Source organism: Oryctolagus cuniculus, chromosome 3 (assembly GCF_964237555.1).
Source record: "Oryctolagus cuniculus chromosome 3, mOryCun1.1, whole genome shotgun sequence".
Classification (NCBI taxonomy): Eukaryota; Metazoa; Chordata; class Mammalia; order Lagomorpha; family Leporidae; genus Oryctolagus; species Oryctolagus cuniculus.
The window spans coordinates 82,868,874-82,893,991 of NC_091434.1; the positions used below are offsets into that span (position 1 = coordinate 82,868,874).

At 47.4% G+C, this 25,118-nt stretch overlaps 1 protein-coding gene across 22 annotated transcripts in view; it reads right to left on the reverse strand.

The window, feature by feature from the left end:
• Window positions 1-25,118, reverse strand: part of TANC1 (tetratricopeptide repeat, ankyrin repeat and coiled-coil containing 1) — a 248,195-nt gene that overhangs the window by 72,795 nt on the left and 150,282 nt on the right. For 11 of the 22 annotated variants that reach the window (XM_051849492.2, XM_051849491.2, XM_051849484.2 and 8 more), the window contains 3 exons: window positions 15,369-15,473; window positions 2,195-2,325; window positions 982-1,168 (listed from right to left, as the gene is read on the reverse strand). In XM_051849492.2, the coding sequence (XP_051705452.1) occupies window positions 982-1,168; window positions 2,195-2,325; window positions 15,369-15,473 (423 nt within the window). Of the gene's footprint in view, window positions 1-981; window positions 1,169-2,194; window positions 2,326-3,962; window positions 4,075-15,368; window positions 15,474-25,118 lie in introns of those variants that run through there. The other 11 variants (XM_051849494.2, XM_070070818.1, XM_070070819.1 and 8 more) reach the window with 4 other exon arrangements.

Genomic DNA, 25,118 nt, shown 5'->3' on the forward strand with positions numbered 1-25,118 from the left:
TGAACTTGGATAGTGAAAGAAACTGCAAGTGACTGAATAAGGAGCTCGAATGCCTTTTATTCCTTTTAATCACACATTAACGTGGACTGGGTGTTCCGCCTCACATGCCTCAAAGACGTGAGCACAGCTGAGCAAGTGGAAGAGCTCCACTGTGAAACACCAGCACCTTAGAGCAGAGGAGGGCTGACCCATTCCACCCGTTTCCCAAGGGTCTCACCAGCCTGTGACCAGAAAGGCGCTAAGTCACGGATGCCCAAGCCCACCTGCAGAAACACAGATGTGGTCTGTCTGGGACAGGATGGACAAACAAGGGCACTTAAATGCCCTGCATGGCTCTTAGCTCACACCTGCAGCCTAGACTCTCATGATTTAATAGAAATTCTCGAGTTCTTAGGGAAGGAAAGATGTGGACGGAAATGTCAATTTAATGTTATTCAAGTCACCTAGCAAACTGGCCTAAAAGTAAGGAATAGCACCCTTGTCCCCCAAGCATCGGTTCAAGATAACCACACTTACTGTGGGGCTTGTGGGTGCATCCGGGCTCAGGGAGGGCATCCTTTGGTTTCAAACAGTGGTCAGACCCCATTATTAGAAACTCAAGGGAACAGATGTCTGCGTCGTTGTCACAGAAGTGACCTTGAGATTGGGCAGGGAAGACTTCCCAAGGTGCAGGGATTTCACTGCCCTGCCATGCGCCCAGCCATTGAACTGACTGGTGAGGAGGGAAGGTTTTCTGAACTTCCCAGACCAGGTCTGATCTGGAAATTTTACCAAGTGAGCCCAGTATTGCAAAATAAACCTCAAGGAATGTAGAAGTTGACGCTGCATTCTCTCGGCTGCGTGCGGAACCAGAACCTTCTGCAAAAACCAGGGCAGGCAGAGTGCCCTTCACAGACAGCGTGGAAACTCTCTTCAGCAGTGCCTGGTGAACGCTCCGGGGGACGTGCACAAGCATTCCATTGCGAAGCGTGTGCTTCTTACCTATGATTCCACTGTCCTTGCTTTCCAGGGTGGAGCTGGGGCTGCTAATGGTCTCACAGGGACTTTTGTTGGCTGCCGTCTTGCTGACACAGCTATTCAAGGTTGAGCAGGGGCTATCGGTGCTAGGAGATGCGGTGCTGCTTGTTAGTGTGGAGCAAGGGCTGATGCCTTGGCTCAGAGCTGTGCACTGCAAGACGAACGGAAGGAGGAGTTAGCACGGCTTCCACCAGATGCTTTCGCGCACGCTTTTGTTTTTGACACTAAAACAGTAAAATGGAAAAAAAAAACAGGACATTGGAACACAGTTTTTTTTTTTTAAATTCAGGGAGATATCTGAGTAGACATAAATATATATGGGTACATATATGTATGGCTTCCCAAAGTTTAAAAAATAAATAGCTTTGTTCTGTTCCCCTCCTTGGGGACTTTCTTTTGTATTTAAAAGGGCAGTGTTGGCATTAATTTAGAGGAATGCACATTTGTGAAACAGAAATGGCAAACAGGCAGACTTCCTCTCATTTAAAGTCTGCCGAAGACAAATGGGTTATTTGACCTCTGCACAGAAAACCTGAGAATTCTGTTTTTGTAAGTTTCATGAGCATGGCAACCTCATTCAGTGCCTGGAGATTTACGGGCTCTGTGATCAGGGGAAGGAGACTGGTAGCCACTGCAGCCTCCATCAAGGCAGGACACCCTCCTCGCAGAGACCTCGCAGAGGGCAGAAACTGAGCAGCTCCTGAGTGGCGGGGAGGTCTCCCGAAAGATCAGCCCTTTGATCTCACCTCATTTTGTCTCTGCCTCATCTCCTACAAACCTTTTCCTCACCCCACTGAGCCTCCAAAAATCTCAACAGCTATAAAAGCAGGGGACAGCATAGACCAAAGCAGCCAGCTGAAAAGAGTGGTGCTATAAAGATAACAGTCATATCAGTACAAAGGAATTCCTTTAGCCACTCTCATCACATCACTGCAGTTCTCCGGGTGGTGACTGGAAGGTCAGCGTGGACATTTTCTCAGATTCAGCTCCCTTTTTCTCCCCCCACCTCCCCATTACAAAAGCCCAGGAAGAAACATCTGCAATAAATCTCGATGCACAGCAGCCCAGACTCATGGGGCTGAACAATGACTTCGCCACCCAAGGATGACGGAGAGATGGTTATGGCGTCCTGTGTCCTCTGAGCAGCTACGAAATACACGTCTTCCTCAGCCATTACCATGGTTTCGTTTTTGTCTTCCATGGTTATGTGTGTGGCACTCGGGATCCCTTCTCCCAGTAAAAATCCCAGCCTTGTCAACAGTTCTTGAGCTGCCGGCGAACAGCTCGGTTCATTATCAGCCTTTGCTTCTGGAACAAAGAAAGACAACAATGAAGCATTCCCTCCGGGGAATTTCAGGATCACATCTGGATGAGTCTGCACGATAGCTGCGTGTCTGGCACTTTTGTCTATTTTTACACAATGCACAAAGTTTGACAATGCTGCCTGTCCTCTAAGTAATGCATTCCAATTAAGGGGCAGTGACAAGGGAAGAAAACTGTAAAAACGAAACTTCAAGTGCAAAGGGTGACATATTTGACCGAGCCAGAGCAGCCCAGTGCCATCAGCTGATAGCATTCCTGTTTCCATGTCAAGTGAAAAAGAGGTACGTCAGTGAGCCACCCTTCATCTTACCCTGAAAGAGCATAGTGCTGCCAGCCCACAGGAAGCTGAAGTAAAGGGAAACCCAGGCGGCACGCTGGCAGGGACCACACTGCTTAGAAGCCAAGGTAAGACCCAAATCTGAGTTCTCATTAAACAAAGATGGAAGCCTGCTGCACATATCCCCCAGCAGTCAAAGTCAGAACCAGGATTCCAACTCGGGGATCCATCACTGAGCATCCATGCTGAAGTACAGACTTTAAGTCCCAGGGAGATGTGTCCTGAGAGACAAGGCCCTGCAGTGTGGCCCACGCAGGCTGATCAGGCTGCTGTCTCAGGCCGCTCCATGGCAAAGTTGGCAAGCCCGGCCTCCCTGGGACTCTGCTCATCTGGTTTTTTGCATTTAAGGGAACTTTACTGTTGCAAAAGATTTAAACATTGAGCTAGAGCAGGGGTGGGGGACCATTTTCTGCTAAGGGCCATTTGGATATTTATAATATCCTTCAAGGGTCATATAAAACTTCCAGCCTACAACTTAGTCCACTATAGATTGACTTGAGTTTTGTATCCTGTCTGCAGTTGCCTTGGCAAGGTCAGACCGCGTAATTTTGCAGGCCTTATACAGCCCACAGGCCAGAAGTTACCCACCCCAGAGCTAGAGGTCCATCTTATGTCCAAAAGCCCTAAGGGGACTTCACTGCAGTTGTCGAATAAAATTATTTCTGTGTCATTCTAACACCCATAAAGAGGACAAACGTGCAAAGAAAACTGATACAAGGCGGAATTTGAGAACATGTACCATACACTGTAGGCATTCAACATCCTATTCTTTTCTACTGGTCTAGGTACACAGAAACATACACACAGGAACCCATTTACTGTAGATGTGGAAATCAGACATTGAGTAAGGGTCTTAGAAAAAATGAGGAAAGAGCCTTTGAGATACAACATCACCAACAACAGGCAAGGCTACATTTGCCTTTTATAGGGAACCACAAAAACAGAACAGCTTTCCAGAAGACCACGTGTATTATCACCACTCACACAAGTTCCGCTAAGTCATGCATGCAGGGTGGCAGTAACAAGGAGCACAAGACTGGCAGTATCTTCCAAAAAGGAAAAGCACCCTCCCGTTGCATGTTCTCATGTGTAGGGTGTTGAGGAAGAGTTGTTTTCCAGTGTGCAAGTTTTTCAGTCACTCTGGAAGACCACAGGGGTAAGGGAACCTAGGTTTAAGTGATCTGGGTTAAGAGGGCCCAGATGTTTCTAGATCTTTTCAGTTAAACTCAAAGGCAGTGGCCCCAAGCCAACCCCAGGGAAAAGCCTCACCCCAGGGCAGACTCACCACACCCCCAAAGCGGGGCTACGGATGTCCCTTCCCACCAGAGACTTCAAGCAACATTTTGATTCTCAAGGTAGATGGGTGTTTGGGCACGGAGGGCGGGGACCAAAACAAATCAGCACAATCCCGGCACACCCAAGGGCTGCACCACTCAGAACAGGATGGGTACTGCCCTCTTTCCTGCCCTCCCCTGGCCCAGGTGTGGTCAGGGTGGCTGCTTTATCTTAGGTGGCAGCTGGGCTAGGGGAGGGAAGAGGATCCCACACAGGAGGAAGGAAAGAACTATGCAAGGGATGGATCTCAGCAGTTTCTCTATTGCAAGTCCCCCTTTCCTTTTGAAACAATCTCCACACAGTTACCCAATTGTGAATGTCTTGCTTCTGGTTCAACCTTAAGCACTCTGGGGACAGAGCCAGAAGCTCCTCCCAGTTGGCAGCTGCGGAGGCAGAGTGCAGCTGCACAGGCTTGGCTGCCACAAAAGTGCCCAACAACAAGCAAGACCACAGCCCGTGGCTCACCTGGGATTCTCTGCAAGACCCCGGACGCTGCGTTGGTCCCCCGTGCAGCCATCCTTGCTACCTCCATGCTGTGACTGCAGACGGACACCCTGGGTTCTCAAGGTTTCCACTTAAGAGAAATCACAAACCACCAACCATCCAACCCCACCTTCTACCTTCAGGAAAACTGGGGAACAGTGGGCTGCACTGAACGGCGATGCCCACATTCATGAGTTCTGTCACCTGTTCAACCCAGACTCTGACTATACTAAGTTGTACAACACAACCCAGGGCAGAATGAGTGGAGACTATTCCATCTCACATCCATCAGCCCACAGCAATTTTCTTTCTTCCAAAGGCTTCCCAATGGTCTTTCTCTTCTAAAATGCCATCCTAGGGACCTTCCTCTTACAATGCCCCTGTCAGCTTGAACTCCTGAATCCACATCAAGCCTGCTCCATCTCTTCCAAACGCACAGGACTCCTGTGTCACTCAACTTTTCATCCTTGCAAAAGGACATGTGGGTGAAGGATGACAGTGCCATTCTGGGAGATGAGTTGCCTGGGAACTCACAGTGATAAACCTGACTGTGAAATGCAAATGCATTTCTACCTCCAAGCACTTCCCCAAGCACTCTGCTCTGAATACAGATGATTATCTCCAAGGTAATTATTACTCTAAAACGACCTCCAAACAAAATTCTAATGGGCTATTCTAAATGGTCTATATTTATTCACACTGCTAATATGAAATCAGTCAGCAATAATGGGTACGCCTTACCTAACACCAGAGGGATAAGCGCTGCACACAAGAAAGGCCTCATTTCTTAACAACACTTTGCATGCCATATCCTTAAAAATCCAAAGAATTTATGGTGGGCATGTTTGGAATTGAGAGAATAGTAGGCCTTGTCCCTGCTAGGCATCCCTTGGGCAAGTGGAGAGTGGTATTCCTCACAAAGACATTTCCACGAAGTTCTCAACACGGCACTATTGCAGAAGGTTAGCCGCAGGAGGAAGGTAATGGCCTGTGCTGGGATTGCCTCCTGCCTGCCTCCATTTTGCTACTCACGTCTTCTTGGACTACGTTTGGGGGCACCGCACTGAGCAATAGCTTATAACCTGACCAGATCCCCAGTTACCACCACCATAACTCCTAACCATCAGTGCCTCTCCCAGTTCTCCTCTCACCCCGCTCTACTGTCTTGGAAGAAGGATGCTGTCTGTCTATCCTAAAGCCTTATGCTGCTGAACCCCAACTTCCTCATCACTGAAGTGGCTGCATCCACTTCCCACTGGACGTGAGGCTCCAAATTAATCGTGTGTGTGAAACACCTTAAAATCCACAGGATGCTATCAAACTGATCGTTATGTCTACAATTTTAACACCAACAGCCCATACTTCCTCACCCTTATTTCATTTTTTGGTTTTACAAGTTCATACCTATTTTGAATGTGCTTATATGTATTTCTCCTACCTAAAAATATAAATGTTTAAGTGTTTATAATTTATCTGCCTCAAATAGCTTTTTCTGAATGTACTATCCCAAGACAACAAATCTACCCCCTTTTCTGACTACCAAACGCCAAGTTGCCTGGGAGCTACTGCTTTCCTCTGTCATCTAATTCCTGCTTCTTCAAGCCACACTCCAGGGCAGCCAGGAGGGTCCCTGGAGACTGGCAGTGCTCATTCCAGCAAAAGGATACTCCTCTCCGCTCATCTCCTCCTCAAACTCTGCAGAGCACTGGGCATTGTTAAGAATATGATTATGGGACCTTCAACAACTGACTCAATGCCAAGTTTCCAAGATGGTACTTGTGAATCAGGTTTGCTAAGTGGGACAGGCCCTTGATTGTCCCGCCTCTACTTCCCCACAGCTGCTTCCTGTTGAATCTGTTGCCTTCCCTGATTTCTATGTGCCAGCATCTTCCTGTTTCTTTCTGGCTGCTCCTCCTCCTCAGCTATCTCCATTCCCTCCCTCCGTGGACTTCAAAAAAAGTAGTACTTAAAAAGGACCTTCTATCAATGAACCTGCTGTCTCAATAATTATTTTTAGTCTGCAATACTAGAACACGGTGATCATGCAATTATCTTTAAGCTTTTCATCTGATTCACTTCATCCTAACACCAAACTTACAATTTCTTCTTTATTTTTTTTTCTCAAAGATTTATTTACTTGAGAGATGGAGTTACAGACAGAGGGAGAGACAAAAAGGTCTTCCATCCACAGGTTCACTCCCCAAATGGCTGCAATGGCCAGAACTGAGTTGATCTGAAGCTGGGAGCCAGGAGGCAGGAGGCAGGAGCTTCTTCTAGCTCTCTCATAAGGATGCAGAGGCCCAAGCACTTGCACCATCTTCCACTGCTTTCTCAGGCCACCAGCAGAGAGCGGGATCGGAAAAGGAGCAGCGAAGACTTGAATCAGTGCCTATATGGGATGCAGGTGCCTCAGGCAGAAACTTAGCCCACTACGTCACAGCACTGACCCCTGATTTCTTCTTTAGAAAAGTGTCCTGAATGTACGTTTTCTCTTTAGTCAGACTGGCGCTTACCTCCTCCGCCCTTCAACCTAGCAACTAACAGACTGCAGATCCATTTTCTCATCTTCTTGTTTTCCTCCCTCTCTTCTCTTCCTTCAAGCCTGTGGGTTTTCAAACTTTAAAGTTTCAGGGCTCAATCTTAAAAATTACTGAGGACTCCAAAGAGCTTGGCTCATGAATTATATCAATATTTATTGTACTAGAAATTAAAACTAAGAGTTTGTATTACTTAAAATGACACTGACAGCTTAATAAAAATTAACTATAGACTTTCAATTTTAAAAGTTCAGAAGAATGACGTAGTTTTACATTTTTTACTAATCTCTTTAATGCCTGATTTAATGGAAGACAGCTGGATTCTGTCTGCTTCTGCATTCAATCTGTTGAGCTATGTTCTTTGGATTGCAGGATGTGAAAAACTGCAGCCAGAGAGAGGGGCCTCTTCAGTTAATTACAGATTATTCTTTGATACCTAAACAAAATCTGATAGATAGTTTCTTAAAGGTAAGTCACAACATTGACTCTGAATCCGATCAATGAACTTCTTGTACTCTTATGGAAAATCCAATGATCCCTTTTTACACGTTAAATAGCACTATTTTTTATGCAAGATTTTCTAACATCGTACATTGGATCATTTGGGAAATATTGACTTTGTAGTTCTTAGAAATGCTGGCACACTATATCATATCAAAATTCCTTAATATCACCACAGATCTCAAACAAAAAGTCTTAGCAAGCCATCAGAATCACTGTGACAGATGCACATTTCCCAAACCCCTGATTCTCATTTGAAAGGTCAAGCTTTTTCATTAGCAACTAATCCTTTCAGGCTTTTGCTTTTGTTCTTGTTTTCCACTAGAAATGACAGGCTCATGATTTCATGCCTTTTTGAGAAAATGTGTGCCAAATACCTATTTATGACTAACCATGGTTTGTAGATCATTCTTTCAAATAACACTGATGCTCCATTTAAAAAGTGGCTAGTTCAGCTTGCAACTCAAGCCATCACACAAGCACTTTCCCTCAAGACAACCACCCTACTTCAGCATGCAGGAGTGCTTTGTGCACATTTCCCATCTTGTCACACAGAACATTAAAAACATGAGTAGTCAAGGGTCAAGATTTAACACCATCATTTAAGTGCTCTGCCAAGGACATTCTTGGGTGAACTATTTTTGATGCTTCCATAGCAGTAAAGGATGCCCTGACTACTAGTGTAGCCACTGCCCCTGCTTTGATGTGCATTTATTAAGGTGTCACAAGCTTCACTGACAACTGCTGCTTTGTGCCATCAGTGCAAATGTCAACATAAGGGAAATGGAAACTTATACAAAGAGTTTTCACCTTACAAACCCCAGGAGGGTCCTGGGGACACCTATAAGATCAGGTGCACACTCTGAAAACCTTTGCACAAAGTTTATAATTGTGTTTAATTTTCCTTCTTAAAACATCAATCAATAAAAAACATAGCCACAGACACTTCGCACCCTAATAACTGATGTCTTATATTCCCTGACCCACTCAACTTCCCTGGGGTAAGAGAATTAGGTCTATTTCCATCAATCAGATTTCCTGATCATATCACTGTAACTTCAACTCATCCTCACAGCTCTCCTGAAATAGTCCTGTTAACCTTCCTCTTTCTTTCTTTCTTTCTTTCTCTCTCTCTCTCTCTCTCTCTCTTTCTTTCTTTCTTTCTTTCTTTTTCTTTCTTTCTTTCTTTCTTTCTCTTTCTCTCTCTCTTTCTCTCTCTTTCTTTCTTTCAATACTGCACCTCTTCTTTTGATTTTCCTGCAGCGTTCTGACCCTATAAAAGCTCTGTCCTACATGAAGAAAGTGGCAATTGTCATTGGAGGCATGCAGAGGCAAAGTCCATGGTTCTAGGCACTCTGCTCTGATGGGTTCTCCTCCCAATGCCTCCTGCTGGTGCTTCTTTCACATGCTATTCACCAATCAGAAATCAAGAACCAAAGTGTCTCAGTCCTACTGTCTCCTTTCCCCTTGTCTAACTCATCTTGCCTTGCCCCATGACCACAAGCAAACAGCTGCCCAGCTGACGTCCCAAATTCAGCTCTATTTTCCACCTGTTGGCTGGACATACTTCCCTTGGCTCCACCAGCACATCAAAGCCAGAATGCCTGAAACTGAACTCAAACCACAATGGATGGTTCCCTCCCCTCCAGTAGAAGTTGTCATATTTGTCCCTGACAGCGTCCAGGACCCTGGAATTCAAGAACCATCCATTCCTCACTTCTTCGTCCCTGTCCCTAGTCTAATGTGAGACTTCACTCTCTCATTTAATTACTGAAGTCTTTCTCTAACCATTCTCCCTAGCCTCATCTCTTTCCTGCCCTACCCCATCCCAGTCTGCTCCCATGTGCTATGGTCTGAATGCTTGTGCCCTTTCCCCGCCCAATTACACCTTGAAATCCTGGCCTCCAGTGTTGGGATTAGGAAGGAGGGCCTTTGGGGAGTGTTGGGTCCTGGGGCTGTGTCCAGGGGGTCTCATCTGCCCTTTCCCCTGGAGGTCATAGTAAAAAGATGGATCTCTGGCAGCCAGGGAGCCCACCTTCATCAGACACCAAACCTGCAGGCTCCTTATTTCAGCTTCCAAGCCTCCCAAATATGAAAAATAACTACTAGGTTTTTTCTAGGCCATCTGGCTTATGGTACTTTTACTACAACGGACTAAGACACCAGGTAAACCCTGAGGCATAGCTGGGAGGAAATCTTTTGATGCTCTAGATCTCCATCTGCTGAACTCCCAAGTTATCCCAAAGCTAAGTCAGTATTAGTTCTCCCCTTGTATGACAGTCACTCTGTCTTTACAGGTCCTTAATCCTCTACCAGACCCTATGGCTCTGTGCAAAAAGATCCTGTGCTTGATAACCCATCTGAAATAGCATCCAGTATAGTGCTGTTCACAAAACTTAACTAGTATTTATTCAAGGAAATGCAGAAAGAATGGACATGCTACCTGTCACCACCCACATACCAGGGAAGCTGCCTCTCTGTACTTCATCTAACTAAACATTCAACCATTGGTTGAAAGATGCATCACCATTCTAAGAAGCTGAAAGCCAAAGATAAAATAGGACTGGGGTTAACTCCTGAGAAAGGAAGAATATAATCAGGATATACGTAGTTAGATTTTAAACTCAGAAGTGGGTAGATAAGTGCCACCTTTGTTTATACTTCTTTAATTTCCTGCATAATTTTGAATGTCTGAAAGAGTAATCAAAATAAGGCACAAGAGGCAGCATCATGACACGGTAAGCTAAGCTGCTGCCTGCCAACACCAGCATTCATATCAGAGTGCTGGTTTGAGTCCCACTGCTCTGCTTCAGGTCCAGCTCCCTGCTAATGCACCTAGAAAATCAACAGAAGATGGCCCAGCACTTGGGCCCCTGACAACAACATGGGAGACCTAGATGGAGCTCCAGGCTCCTGGCTTTGGCCTGGACCAGTCCTAGTTGTTGTGGCCATCTGGGGAATAAACAGCAGATGGAAGATTCTCTTCTCTTCCGTCTCTGTATCTTTATCACTCTGTCTTTCAAATAAATAAATCCTTTTTTAAAGAAAGGCATCAGTAAAATATTTATTTAAATCTATATCTAAATCTATATACCCTTTCCTCCTAATAAGATAGTTTGATGTTAAATTATGCCTTTTTTTTTTTGACAGGCAGAGTGGACAGTGAGAGAGAGAGACAAAGGTATTCCTTTTGCCGTTGGTTCACCCTCCAATGGCCGCCACGGCTGGTGCGCTGTGGCCGGCGCACAGCGCTGATCCGAAGGCAGGAGCCAGGTGCTTCACCTGGTCTCCCATGGGGTGCAGAGCCCAAGCACTTGGGCCATCCTCCACTGCCTTCCCGGGCCACAGCAGAGAGCTGGCCTGGAAGAGGGGCAACCGGGACAGAATCCGGCGCCCCGACCGGGACTAGAACCTGGTGTGCCGGCGCCGCTAGGTGGAAGATTAGCCTATTGAGCCACGGCACCAGCCAAATTATGCTATTTTTCACATATGGTAATTTTATTGGCTAACCATACTTACAGATAACAAGTTTCATAATGATTTGAGATTGATCTTCCCTGAGCAGTGACTCATGAGCCTAAAAACTTTCTCATCCCTCCCCCAAAGGTTGCTCAAGTTGCTAATGATATATGAAGCAAAGCTAAATGGACTGCTCCTAATTTTTTCAAAAAAGGCTGTGAATCATGTTATAATTTAATATTTATCTCTAATGTATCTAAGGTCCCCCCTTAGGGAGAGGTACTGTTTTGTGGAGAGATGACATTTTTCCCCTAAACAATTACAATTGTTTAACAGAAGGAAGCTCATTTATAAAGAGCTCATTCTGTATGACACACAGCTTATTAAGACTATCTGATAGGAAAAAGGGATTTGTATTTTTGTTTGATGACCTTATTAAGTCACTTTTTTTTTATAGAGTAGAAAACACTGGGTTTCAAAAATAGTTTACAATTCCGAAATTCCTTTTCCTAAAAAAATGTTTCCAGGTAAACTTTTAAAAAAAGGTTCTTTCTTAGCTTCTCAGATGGCTGAAACATGAAATTGGCCTACCAGTGGGCACTTTGAAAAGTTCATGGAAAAAGACAAGTCTATTTTGGTGCCCCTGAAATTTGAAACTCATAATTTTTTCAAAATGTGCATTTTCTAGTAACTTGATAAAGACCCCTTCCTACATTCATTTATAAACTAATAAGAAAATTCAAAATGGTTCTTGATTTTCTTTTATTTTGATTTAAACTTCAGGGAGTTAACAATTACCAATTTCTGGTGCTGCATGACCACTAGAGCAAAAACAAGACACTAGAGTCTGAAAAGAATTTTTTTATAAAAGCTTTTGCTTAATGAAGGTACAACTTTTGGAATATAGTGGTTCTTCCCCTCATACCTGCCCTCCCCTCCCCACTCTCATCCCACCTCCTACTCCCTCTCCCATACCATTCTTCATTAAGATTAATTTTTCATTGAATTTTATATACAGAAGACCAACTCTATGCTAGTGAAGAATTCAACAGTTTGTACCCACACACACACACAACATATAAAGTAGAGCTTGAGAAAAAGTTTTGCAGTTAATTCTCATAGTACATCTCATTAAGGACCACAGTCCTATGTGGGGAGTAGGTGCACAGTGACTTCTGGTATTCATTTAACAATTAACACTCTTATTTATGACATCAGTGATCATCCAAGCTGCCAAGGCTTGGAAGCCTTTTGTGACCACAATCTCCTTTCAGTATTTGGACAAGGCCACAAGCAAAGTGGAAGTTCTCCCCTCCTTTTAGAGAAAAGTATACCCTTCTTTGATGGCCCCTTTGGAAAGAGTATTTTAAATATTTAGGAATAACTTGGTATTTCACAAATCTTCAATATTTCACAAAATTTCAAAAGCATTTCACAAGGAGTGGTTTTCAATGGGCTTTGTTGGGTGAAAATTGTCATGCAATTACTGACAGCACCAGGAAAAGAGTGTTCAAGAATTACCTAAGGGGGCCAGTGCTTTGGCATGGGGGGTAAAGCCTGAAGTGCTGGCATCCCATGTAGGCGCCAGTTTGAGTCCCGGCTGCTCCACTTCCAATCCAGCTCTCTGCTATGGCCTGGGAGGGCAGTGGAAGATGGTGCTGGTCCTTGGGCCCCCACACCTACATGGGAGACCCGGAGGAAGCTCCAGGCTCCTGGCTTCCGATCGGTCCAGCTCTGGCTGTTGCAGCCATCTGGGGAGTGAACCAGCGGATGAAACATCTCTCTCTGCCTCTGCCTTTCAAATAAATAAATAATCTTTAAAAAAAAACAAAAACAAAAAAAGAATTACTTAAGAATGTCCAGTGGAAGTACTCAAAACAGAAGACCAAATTTTAAAGGAAAACCAAGTCATGATGCCAATACAAATCCTATAAATTAGGGCTTGATTGTGATGCACCTGTATGTGCCTGAGCCAATTTTTACCCTTGATTAGTTCTTGTTGGCTTGAACCTTTCCTTTAGGTTCAATGTCCTCCACACAAAAATCTACCCTTTAATACGGCCGTCTTAATTAACTCCACTGAAACATAAAGGATTCCATAAGTGTTACAGAACACCTCACTCTTCATTAATTGTCAAGTTCAATTCTGTTAGGCAACCGTCTCTTCATCAACCAAAGACCAGAGAGCTCCCTTTGATGTCATGGCGACCTTCACACATGACCTTGCACCCATGAACACAAGCCACATGCCTTCCCCACACACCTACAAAGATGAAAATGCACCCGGCCTCTTAATTTGGGTGAAACGGAAACCTCTGGGCCTGTGTGCACAGCCCACACGCATCATGGCGCCAAATCACAGCACTTGGGTCTCAGGAGAGCACATGTGCAAACTTCAGTGGTGCCAGCAAGACCAAGGACTGCGTGTGAATTCCACTCAGTGCACAGCCAAGCCCCAGAACGCCTCATCTTGCCAAGAAAGGGAGCCAGCTCTGCCTTGGACAAGGGGAGGAGAGCTGACAACAGGAACTATTTATAACCTCCTTTCTTTGCACAATCAAAATCCTAAATTCCTTCTCCCGCCCCACTCCCACACCAGAAGATGAAGATGTCCTCAACCCTACACAGGGCCTGGACAATCCTCCTAAGCAGCCAGGGAGGTTAAGGGTTACATCATGAAGCACTGGCTGGCCAAATTGTCAGGATCATCACCCACAGGACTGCAAAGGGGAAGGCGTGGCAGAGCAACCCAAAATGGGCAGACAGCCTGGAACACTCGGTGACTGATGCTCATTTCAGAGGAACAGGTCTGATTTTCCTTTTGACACACTGAAGAGAAATGAGAGAGAACAGAGACCTGCTGCACATGTGAATTCACAACCCAGAAAGGCCTCCTACAGTCGCGGAAGGCTGACCTCACCACACACCACCTTTGTCATGCACGCTGGTGCTGTGCCCTCCTTGGAACAAGTCCTCTGATGCAGCCCGCACAAGAGGGGGCCCAGGCACAAAGGACAGGTGGCCGTTCTCATGCCTGCAATAGCACCTCTCGCCTGCCCATTGTGCCCTGCACCATCTCTCCCCCACCCTGGCCCAAGCTCCTCTTCTCTTCCTGATTTTCAGCACAGTGTCCCCAGGTCGGCTCCTTTCCAGCTATATTCCCAAAGCCGCTACTAACGCTCCGTCTTCCCACCACATGCTCCTTCCTTCCTGCCCTCTACCGTACATCACCAGGGGCACCAAATGCACACATGTGGTTAGAATACAAGGGGCTGTATCCCCAGCCCCAAGGATGCAGAGGAGGGATCCCAGTGTTCCAAAGTGGGTGAGTTTTCTTCCCCAAGCTCTCTTTCACCTAAACTGAGGGTCAAACAGGCTCCCTTGTACAAGCCAAGCTCACACACCCAAACCAGAGGCCCCAGAACAGGCAGGCAGAGGCTCCTCAGAGGGGAAAATGGGCAAAGACCTGAATGGATTTTAAAAACCAAGAGTTGGTAATATATATCGAGTAAACGCTGCAAGGATGTGATCCTACCAAACATATTTTCAAACATAGAAGAAAACACAAAACAACTTCATGGAGCCGGCGCCGCGGCTCTCTAGGCTAATCCTCCGCCTTGCGGCGCCGGCACACCGGGTTCTAGTCCCAGTTGGGACGCTGGATTTTGTCCTGGTTGCCCCTCTTCCAGGCCAGTTCTCTGCTGTGGCCAGGGAGTGCAGTGGAGGATGGCCCAAGTGCCTGGGTCCTGCACCCCATGGGAGACCAGGAGAAGCACCTGGCTCCTGCCATCGGATCAGCGCGGTGCGCCAGCCGCGGTGGCCATTGGAGGGTGAACCAACGGCAAAGGAAGACCTTTCTCTCTGTCTCTCTCTGTCCACTCTGCCTGTCAAAAAAATAAATAAAAAAATAATAATAATAAAAAATTCCATTCACTTTAAAAAAAAAAAAACTTCATGGAAAGGTTTTAATTAACCTGGATTTTTTTTCTTCTGCCCCTAGTTCAACATCCCCTAAAGAAAAGTTTCAGATATTAAAACAAAAAGTCACCAATGCTGTAAAGAAAGATATTAACAAGCTTTGCCAGGTCAAGCTCCAGTAGCCAAAGCCTGCTGTTAAATACCCTAAAGCAGAGTATTAAGAACTATATGATCGCAGACACAGGCTGCTGCTGACTTCTGCTGTCTCCCAAGCCGGGTAGCTCCCGATGCAGAGGAGAGGGGACTCAGCCCTTACACGATGTGTCTGCATCTATACTAGGTCCCCTACCCTGTGGGGACAGCCCCAGCTATTCATACTAGGGAAACATTCCTGCAACGGAGGTCCCGCCACGTAAAAGCTTGAGCGTGCAGGGAGAAATCACTGAAGACATTCTTACCATTCTCACTGAGCTCTGCTGGCTTGGCCACTTCTCTGAACGGGATTAGCACTGCATCTCCGGGTACCCTGGGGCTTTCCACATACTTGGGCTTCCTGACGGGACCTGCAGGGGGAAAGATCTGAGTGTGGCTCATCTTTTCCAGAGGCAAAGCAAGCTTCAGAGTGCACGCTGGGGGTCCTCACCAGGACCCAAGAATGCCTGCAGGAAGAGCAGGACCTCCCCAACCCTGCCCTGGAAAACACACACACACACACACACACACACACACACACACGTCACTGGGGAACGCCCTGCCAGAGCTGCCGAGGGGAAAAAGGGTGCACTCGCTTTCCAGAATGTAAACTCTGACAAGAACCAAAGCTGCTGATCTGCTGTGAGGCCTCTGTCGCTGCCTGCGCCATGTGTCAAGTAGGTGACTCTGACGTGTTCAAACCGGACAGCTTGGGATGAAGACATTTTTTACGCAATTTTCCACTAGCTGGGATGAAGACAGTTTGGTGGCTTGGTATCTCCACAGTCCAGGGGTGAGAACTACAACAGCCAGCCTCTAACAGGCTCTGCTCTGAGTGGGCAGGGGACGCGGGCATCCTATCGAGACAGTGACACACACAATGACTGTCATGGGCACAGGAGACAGGCTTTCTTGGCAGCTGACACAGCTGCTCCCAAAAAGGCACAGAAGCCAGTCCATCATATGATTCAGGGACACAAGAGGCCGCTTCCTCCTCCAAGCCCCATTTCTCAGAAAAACCTATAGAGTTTGTAGACTGGATGGAACCCTCACACAGAGCTGCTGGGGATGCACAGTGGTAGAGCCACTTAGGAAAAAGTCATGCAGTTGCTCCAAAGACTCAGCAAGGAGTTGCCATAGGGCTGGTGATCACACAATTACATGAATATACATTCACACAACTGGCACACAAACTTTTTTGACAGCACTGCTCATCATCACCAATGGCCCACCAGTGGATAACAACAAAATATGGTCTAGCCACACATGGATTATTATTGGACAGTAAAAAGGAATGAAACACTGATTCATGCTACAACACGGATAGACCCTGAACACTTCATGATAAGTGAAACAAGCCAGTCACAAAATGATCCTAGTATATGATGCCATTCACATGGAATGCTTACAACAGGCAAATCTAAAGGAACAGCTAGCATGAAAGGTTGCCAGAGTTGTAGGGTGATGGCTAAGGGGAATGGAACTTCTTTTTGAGGTGACAGAATGTTCTAAAATTACATCAGAGTTATGGTAGGACAACCTTGTGGATACACTAAACAAGTACCGTATTACATACTTTTGAATAGATGAATTGCATGGTATGTGAATTGCATTTAAATTACGTTGCTTTTAAAAATAGGTCTGCCTATCCTGTCTACACTTTTCAAACATCACATTATATTTTGGTCCAGGCTCACTCCCTTGTTTACCTTGGTTGCCTTATTCCTAAAGGGGTAGTGGAAAGAACACCAGGCAGTTCTACAACTCTGGTCCCTACTTAGCCCTGAGCCCTCCCCAACCATCCTGGGAGGCTCAGCTCTGTCATCACACAAGGAAGAATTGACGCAGGAGGACCCTGTGTACATTTCCATCTCAAGCACCGGATGCATCTGAGAAATTCCATTCGAAATACGATTTATGGTGAGAGATGCTGCCATCTAAAGGTTCACTGCAAAAGCATCTATACTACTATTTAAAAAAAATCCAGTCCCCAGAAAGCTATGCTCTTCATGTACAACATCTTAAAATAAGCCACGTTATCAAAGAGACTTCTTGTACTTTACAAATAAGAATGCTATTTCAAACATCAGACACCAGGACTTTTAAATGACTAACGTAGTATTTAATCATATGGCTGTCTCCATGTTTTATTTAACCCTGTAGAAAGAGGATTTTTTAAAAAGTGAAAATGGCTATGAGGGAAAGAGAAAATATGCTCACTATCTAAGTGAGGAACGCAGGCTACAAAGCAGTATCCAGACTTTACCTAAAACACTTCACGAACATCCACACAGAAATACACATGGGGGAAACACAGGGGAGTAGATAGTGTATGTGTAGTAGAACAAAGTAGCAAGAAGTGCAGACAGAAATGGAACCAAGGCAAGCATCAGAATCTGCCTACACCTGCGGCTCCCACGTGCTCCCTAAGGTACGATGACTACTTGTATCTGTCCTCCCAATTTGAGGACCTGGGGAGGTAAAGTCCTCTATTATCATCGTCTGCTGTCTCACAACCACCCCAATCAACAGCAATGCTGCTACTCAATACACCTTCGCTTCTGATCAGCTGAACTCTTCAGAGTGAGCTAAACCTAGAGAGATCTCTACCCAGGCCCTAATCTACCTGCCCCAAACATCCTTCAAAAACAGTCTAGGAGTTAGCACTTTCTTAAAACGTGGGCTCTGGGGCTGGCGCTGTGGCACAGTGGGTAAAGCTGCTGCCTGCGGTGCTGGTTCGAGACCTGCTGCTCCACTTCTGATCCAGCTCCCTGCTAATATGCCTGGTAAAGCAGCAGAAGATGGCCCAAATACGTGGGCCTGTGTACCCATGTAGGGGACCTGGCAGAAGCTCCTGGCTCCTGGTTTTGGACTGGCCTAACTCCAGCCATCACAGCCATTTGGGGGAGTGAACCAGCAGATGCAAGATCTTTCTGTGTCTCTCTACCTCTGCCTCTCCCTCTCTTTAATTCCACCTTTCAAATAAATGAATAAATCTTTAAAAAAAAAAAAAAGCAGGCTCTGAAATGCATAACGGTTGCTATGAATGGCTGGAACGTGGAACTAGTGCAACCCAGAGGCTGCAGAGAGCACCAAGACCAGAGTGTTTGTGACTTCCATCCACAGGCTCAGGAGCAACCAGTGACCACAAGGAAGACTCAGCACGGAGTAGCCAGGAGATGATTGGTGTGATGGGTACACATGGGTGTACCCATCAAATACCATATCCCTCCCTCCTCAGCTCCCCTAATCAGGCCTCCATCTGTTCCAGAGCTAAAAGCCGTGAGTGACCCTCCTACAACAAGGGGCACAGAGTAGGCCAGGGTGCTCCCAGGCTCAGTTACTATTAATGCCAGACATGAAAGGAAACCTGGAACATACTGAAGAACATGATACATACAGGCAGCAGTCACACAGGTTAACCATTTACATATGCTAATCCACCCCTAATTACTTTAGGAGAAAAGCACCATTTCCCCCAATCTGAGGCTTGCAGACGAAGGTTCAAACAGTGCATCAGTTTGTCTGTGGCCCATACACGGTGCTACGGTGTAGATATGGGTTGAGTTTATCCCTGAAGGTTCCTGTGGTGGACCCTTGGTCCTCATGTGGCAATGTTGAGAGGTGCGACCTAGTGAGAGGTCCTTGGGTCAACTGGGTGAGTGCCCTCTGAAGGGCCTGTGGGACTCCAGTGCCCACAACACCCAGGGCCACGCCAGGCTGAAGCCAGGAACTGGGAACTCAGTTCAGGTCTCCTGTATAGGTGGCAGAGACCCAGCTGCTTGAGCCATCACCAGCTACCTCCCAGCATCTGCATTGGCAGGAAGCTGGAATCAGGAGCCAGAGCCAGCACTTGAACCAAGATACTCAGATGTGGGATGCAGGTGCCCATGTCCTAACAGCTTGGTCAGACGCCTGCCCCTCACTTTTCCTTAGGTAGATTTTCAACCAGTCGCTGTGTGGAGCCTCACCCCTGCCCCTGCGTTCACAGAGGTCTCCGTGGACTGAACTGAGTCCTTGTCCTGCCTCCCTCAGCATGGGTCTTGCCTAGGCTTTCAATAGCTTCTTCCGGCTCCTTTTTTGTCCGGCTTTTCCCTAGGCTGTTTGCTAGTCTCTCTCTCCGATATTTTCCCAATTCTTCTCCTAAGTTTCATATCCGTCCTAGGTTTCCTAACCGAGTTAGGTTTCCTATCCGAGTCACGGCACCATTATGTCGCTCCCCGTCTTCATGGGGGAACGACACTAAACCCTGCCTAGGCTTCATATCCGAGTCACGGCACCATTATGTCGCTCCCCCTCTTCATGGAGGAACGACACAGGACCCTGCGCTGTTCTTTCGTCTGCTCGGCCCTCCCCGGGTTTGCTGCTGGTTCTTCCCGGGTTGGCTACTATCCCTTCCACCTCCGTGGAAGGGCAGTTCCCCCTGGCCGCATTCCCCACTTCCGCAGGGGAGCGGCACACCGCCGGCCGGCTCGTCTCGGGGGCTGCACGGGTTCCCTTAGATGTTCCCCATAGATGTTCCTGGTGCATGCCGTCTCTCTCCTCCTTTATAGTCCTCCTCCGCCAATCCCAACTCGGCTGCCCACACGCCGAGTACGCTGCTCTCCTCCAATCAGGAGCAAGTCCTACAGTTTATTAGTTGAACTGGAGGCAGCTGTGCGGAAGCTGTTTACTTCTCTCCCAGCGCCATATTGTGGGAGAGCAGATGCATAGAATAAGTCTTAATTCGAGTAACTCAGTCTAGTCCGGTTTGCTCCCCACAAGCAACCACATTTCTTTTTTTTTTTTTCCCCCACAGGCAGAGTGGACAGTGAGAGAGAGAGACAGAGAGGAAAGGTCTTCCTTTGCCATTGATTTACCCTCCAAAAGCGCACCGCGCTGATCTGAAGGCAGGAGCCAGGTGCTTCTCCTGGTCTCCCATGCAGGTGCAGGGCCCAAGCACTTGGGTCATCCTCCACTGCACTCCTGGGTCACAGCAGAGAGCTGGCCTGGAAGAGGGGCAACCGGGACAGAATCCGGCCCCCCGACCAGGACTAGAACCCGGTGTGTCGGCGCCGCAAGGCGGAGGATTAACCTAGTGAGCTGCGGCGCTGGCCGGCAACCACATTTCTTGTTGACAGAGCTCAAGACTGAAAAACCCACCTCCACAAAACCCCCATATTGTCAGGAAAACTACTGCCCAATGTCTTTCTACATGAAGCTCCTTGTTTAAAAGGAAACACTACTCCAGATCCCCAAGCACAAGCTGCCTTCAAGGAAAATAATTTCCTCCTTTTACACAGACCAAGTGATAAAAGGTTAATCCCCTCCACTTAACCAGACTGTAATACCACACCATAATTACCCAGATAGCATGATATTCTGGCTACTAGCTATGACTTAAGGCAAGAGGCTCTTAGGAACAAGACCTGTCAGGTATTAGCGTGCAAGCGGGCTTACCTGGAAGCTGCTTGGTCTCCCAGGAGCAGGCCCGCCTCCCCAGCACTCCCGGCGGCTGATCGCCACACAAGATCAAGCAGCGTGTCCACCTTCAGCATGCACAGGGTACCCTGGGGGTCTGGACACAATGTGGATTCAGATGCTCTAGGTATGGGTCAGGACTCAGACCATGCTTGCAGCCAGGGCAAGCCCCTAAGGGAGGCCACTGCTGATCACCAGCTCTTGTCAGCTCACGGCAGGGGTCAGTGGCTGTGGCTGGAGCATCAACCTGCCCAGGTCACAAGAATTCAGATCAACAGGGGTTGTTCTTGATCATAAATTAAACCCACTCTGCCTGCACTCGAGACAGATTTCCTCATCGCAACTCTCCCGAGCCCCAACATATGATCCAAGGGCAAGGGGCTCTCCAAGTTATGAAGGGCTCTTAAAATGCCAATAAGCAATAGACATGCCCACAAGAGGTTAACAGCCATGAACCTGCAGGTGCCACCTATGCAGTTTGCAAAAGAATGGCCTCTTCCAGCTTGGAGAAGGGGGTACATGGGCCTGGAAGGAGTAGCCAGAATCTTTCCTGAAGTTTGCCACCCCACACCTCGAAGGCACAGCCTTCTCCCAATTCAGGGCTCTCTCTTTACATAAATCTCCAAATACACTCTTCCCGGAGGCCAGGTTCCTCACTCTTTTTGACATTTTAATCACACAGTTATGTTGCTGCTTAGAAACTGCCATATAAGGAGTATCTTTTAAAAGGAGTGGTGGAAATAAACCAAACTGGGCTTTATCTGCAGGCAGTGAAAGAGAGAAGGGCAGGGGTTACTTTTCATTTCTGAGTGTTTCAGTTAAAAATAATTACATATATATGAAAGCAATATTTGGGGCGCAGGAGCACCTGAGGCTACTTATTGCATTTAAAGTAGAGCTTGCATTTTTCACGGCATCTGGGGACTATGGAAAGTGACACTTTGGGTTATCAATCATTTGGAGGATTTTTTTAGTATCTTGAACTTTCACAGTAAAGGTTCCTGTCAATTTTATCTGGTCTAGGCTTTCATTTCACATCGGGAAATGTTCACATAAAGATGAGAAAAACAGAAGATGAGTAAGCAGTCTTGGGGTATGAGGTGGAGGGCGAATCTATCACAAAAGCAGATGTCCTTAAGTCACCAGTTCCAAAAGGTAAACTGAGGCAATTGGCCAGATCACAGGGGTGGGCTTTTAAAGAGACAGGCATCCAGATAAATAAATCTTTTTTAAAAAAGAAGCTCTACCTATTTGAAAGGCGGAGTTACAGAGAGGGAGAGACAGAGAGAAAGGTCTTCCATCTGCTGGTTCACTCCCCAAATGGCTGCAACGGCCTGGGCTGGGCCAGATCAGAGCCAGGAGCTTCATCCGAGTCTCCCACGTGGGTGCGGGGCCCAAGCACTTGGGTCATCCTCAGCTGCGTTCCCAGATGCATTAGCAGGCAGCTTGATGGGACTTCCAACTTCTGATCCCATGGGGAATGACAGCACTACAGGTGGCTCCTTAACCCACTGTGCCACAGCACCAGCTCCTAGACAGAGCTTCTGAAATCTGACACACTTCTTCCCTCTGGTACCCCAAAAGAAAGTTTAGCAGAGGAGAAAAGACACACAATTTGGGCCTAGAAAACAGGAAAAGCTGGCCTAGCCATTGCTAAAGGGAGAGTTCTGTGGTAGGATCCTGGGCCTGGTTCCCTGCTGGAGTAGAGGCAGGGCTGGTGAGCTGGTGTCACTGTCCCCAGCACACTCTAGGAGGGGTAAGAGGCTCTGGGAAGGATTTACTCTGAGGGTAAAACCAACAGATCCAGCCAGAAAGCTGTGGCCAAAGACCTGGGCAATTTCTCCCAGCATGGTTTCTTTACTTGGATTTCTCCCATGAGAAGCTGTACAGAGGCTGCACATAAAAAATCTGCAATGCTGCTGGCAACCACTGTGTCTACACCAAGGACTGGTATGAGCAGCACTCGGCTTCCCTGCCCCACAGCACCTGGAGGCGGGAGGGAAGTGCACCAGCTGCACCAGCTGCCCCAGCTGACAGAGCACTGGGGACTTCCAGAAACTTCCAGAAGCAATTGTACAAGGGCCTGGGGCCTTGTGTAATAAGAGTAGGAGAGCAGCTGGGTGCAAACTGAGCTATGACTACTACTATGACCTCATCTGTCCTCAAAAGCAGGGAGAGCTGCGGCAATTCCAGGGAAGAAAAACTGAAGGCCCAAGACAAAAACCGGGCCACCTGCTGATGGTGAAACAAGTACGAAGGCTACTGACTTTGCTCCCGGTGAGCCCCCTTCTCCATACTCCACTACGTTTAGGAGTGCCCTGGGAAAGGGTGGGTAGCCTTCACTCTTGCACACAACGCACAGGGCACCGTGGAGATGCACACATGCACTGCCACCGAGGCGCTCAAATCTGCTAGGAAAACAGGATGTTAACATGTTTCCTTCAACAACATGGGCAAAGACTGTCCAATGTCAGTTTGCAGGCTGCCTGTGTATGTACTATGAGCACAAGAAGCTTCTAGAACTCAGGAACGTGACGATGTTTCTACTTTCAAAGCACCAACGCAGTGTGACCTCTCATGCTGCTCCTGTACTGCACCTGTACTGCTCTGATACATTAAAGCATGGCAATGCATTAAATCACTTTATTTACTCAACAAGTGTCTGTGGCACAGGTATCGCAAGCCAGGCTGAGAGCCAGACACGACGGAGCTCTCTCAAAGCCCTCGTCAGAGAGGGCAAGAGTCTATTACAGCCCCTGGATTTTATTTTAAAGCACAGCCACACAGAGAGAGGGAGAGAAATGCAGCTTTCCACCCACACCCAAAGGCAGTTAGTTGTTTTAATCTGGAACACAGGCTCCAGGGGTAGTTAACTGCCTTTTTTTAAAATTAATTAATTAATTTACTTGAAAGTCAGAGTTACACAGAAAGAGAAGGAGAGGCAGAGAGAGAGGTCTTCCAACTCTTTCTGGTTCACTCCCCAATTGGATGCAACTGTCAGAGCTGTGCAGATGCAAGCCAGGAGCTTCTCCTAGGTCTCCCACGTGGGTGCACTGCTCATCAGCATTACGGCCGCCGGTAAGTGTAATTCAGTGGTGAAAGTCATGACAATCAAGGTGAGGGCATTGCCCAGAAATGTCACAGAGGCAACTCTGCCTTGCAGACACCTGGTCCAAGAATCTGACTGGTCCTCAGACGTGAGGGCTCTCAGGAGGAACAACACCCTGGGTTTGAAAAGTGAATGGCCCCAGACCCAGCTGCTAAGTCCAGGGACTTGTCGGGCCCCTGCCGTGGATGGGCTGGAAATCCTGCATCCTCCCTGGGAGGCCGGATTCTGAACATGTCATTCTACGATTCCCCTTCTCTTGAATCAACACAATCTCCGTGCTGCAGTGGGCAGCACCCCAGGCTCTGCAGAGGAACTAAGAAGAAAGGTTACTAATTAGCTGACCTTGAAATAAGGCGATTACGCTGGATTACGGGGGTGGGCCTGATATAATCACTTGAGCCTTTAAAAGCAGGAGTCAGGCAGAGGAGAGAGGAGGCCGAGGTGGGAGGGATTAGAAGGATTCCAAGGGTGGGATGGACCCCAGCCTCTGATCTTGACATCCTGAAGGAGGAAGGCAACAAAGGCATATAGGCAGCCTTAGAAGCTAAGAGTGATCCCCAGCTGACAGCTAGCAAGGACGTGGGAACCTCAACCCTACAGCTGCCTGCATTATGCCATCTGAACGAGTTTGGAGGCATCTCATCCGAGCCTCCACGAAGAAAGGCTACCATCTTGGTTTCGGCTCCATGAAACCCAGGGCAGAGAGCCAGCTGGGCCATGCTGGACATGGACGGCTGACCTACACAACTGTCAATAACATGTCTATTTTAAGCTGATAAGTTTGTAGTCATAGGGCAGCAAGAGAACACGCATGTAACGTCTTGGAAATACTGTCTTGTGTGCCACAGGTAAAAACATCGACTGCTAGGCGCTGGCAGCACCAATCCTGGAGCAGGGCAGAGCTGGGGCGCAACCAGGTGTCTGAGGGAGGCTGCAGGGCTGCCCCACCCCAAGGTGGCTAAGAGACCACTGTGGGGGCAAAACACAGGCTGGGCCCCGTTCCCCTCCCACCTGCTGGTGGTCTAGGGGGAGAACTGTCTAGCCCTAACTTCCTCTAACTCTGTGTGTGTACGTGAAGTGGGGGGTATGTAATTATAATTTACCTGAAGCTGGTTTCACCAGGTTTGTAAGAATCATTAACCAAATCATTACAAACAAAATGAACCGCTCATAAAGCTTGATTTTAAGGTGTCTCGGAAAGAGGTCTGGATCCTTCCTGAAATGGCAATTTCAGAATGCCTCCAAGGAACTAGGGAAACAGGCCAGAAGGCAAAGGGGCTTCTGCTCCACAGAGGCAGGGCCTGAGCCCTCACTGCACAAGGAGGCAGAACCCTTATGGCCTTCTTTCCCGGTCTGAGGGGGGTCCCTGGACCACAGCACCAGAAGCCCATGGAACTGGCTGCATGGGCAAACTCTCAGCCCCACCTCAGACCATGCAGGGATTCCG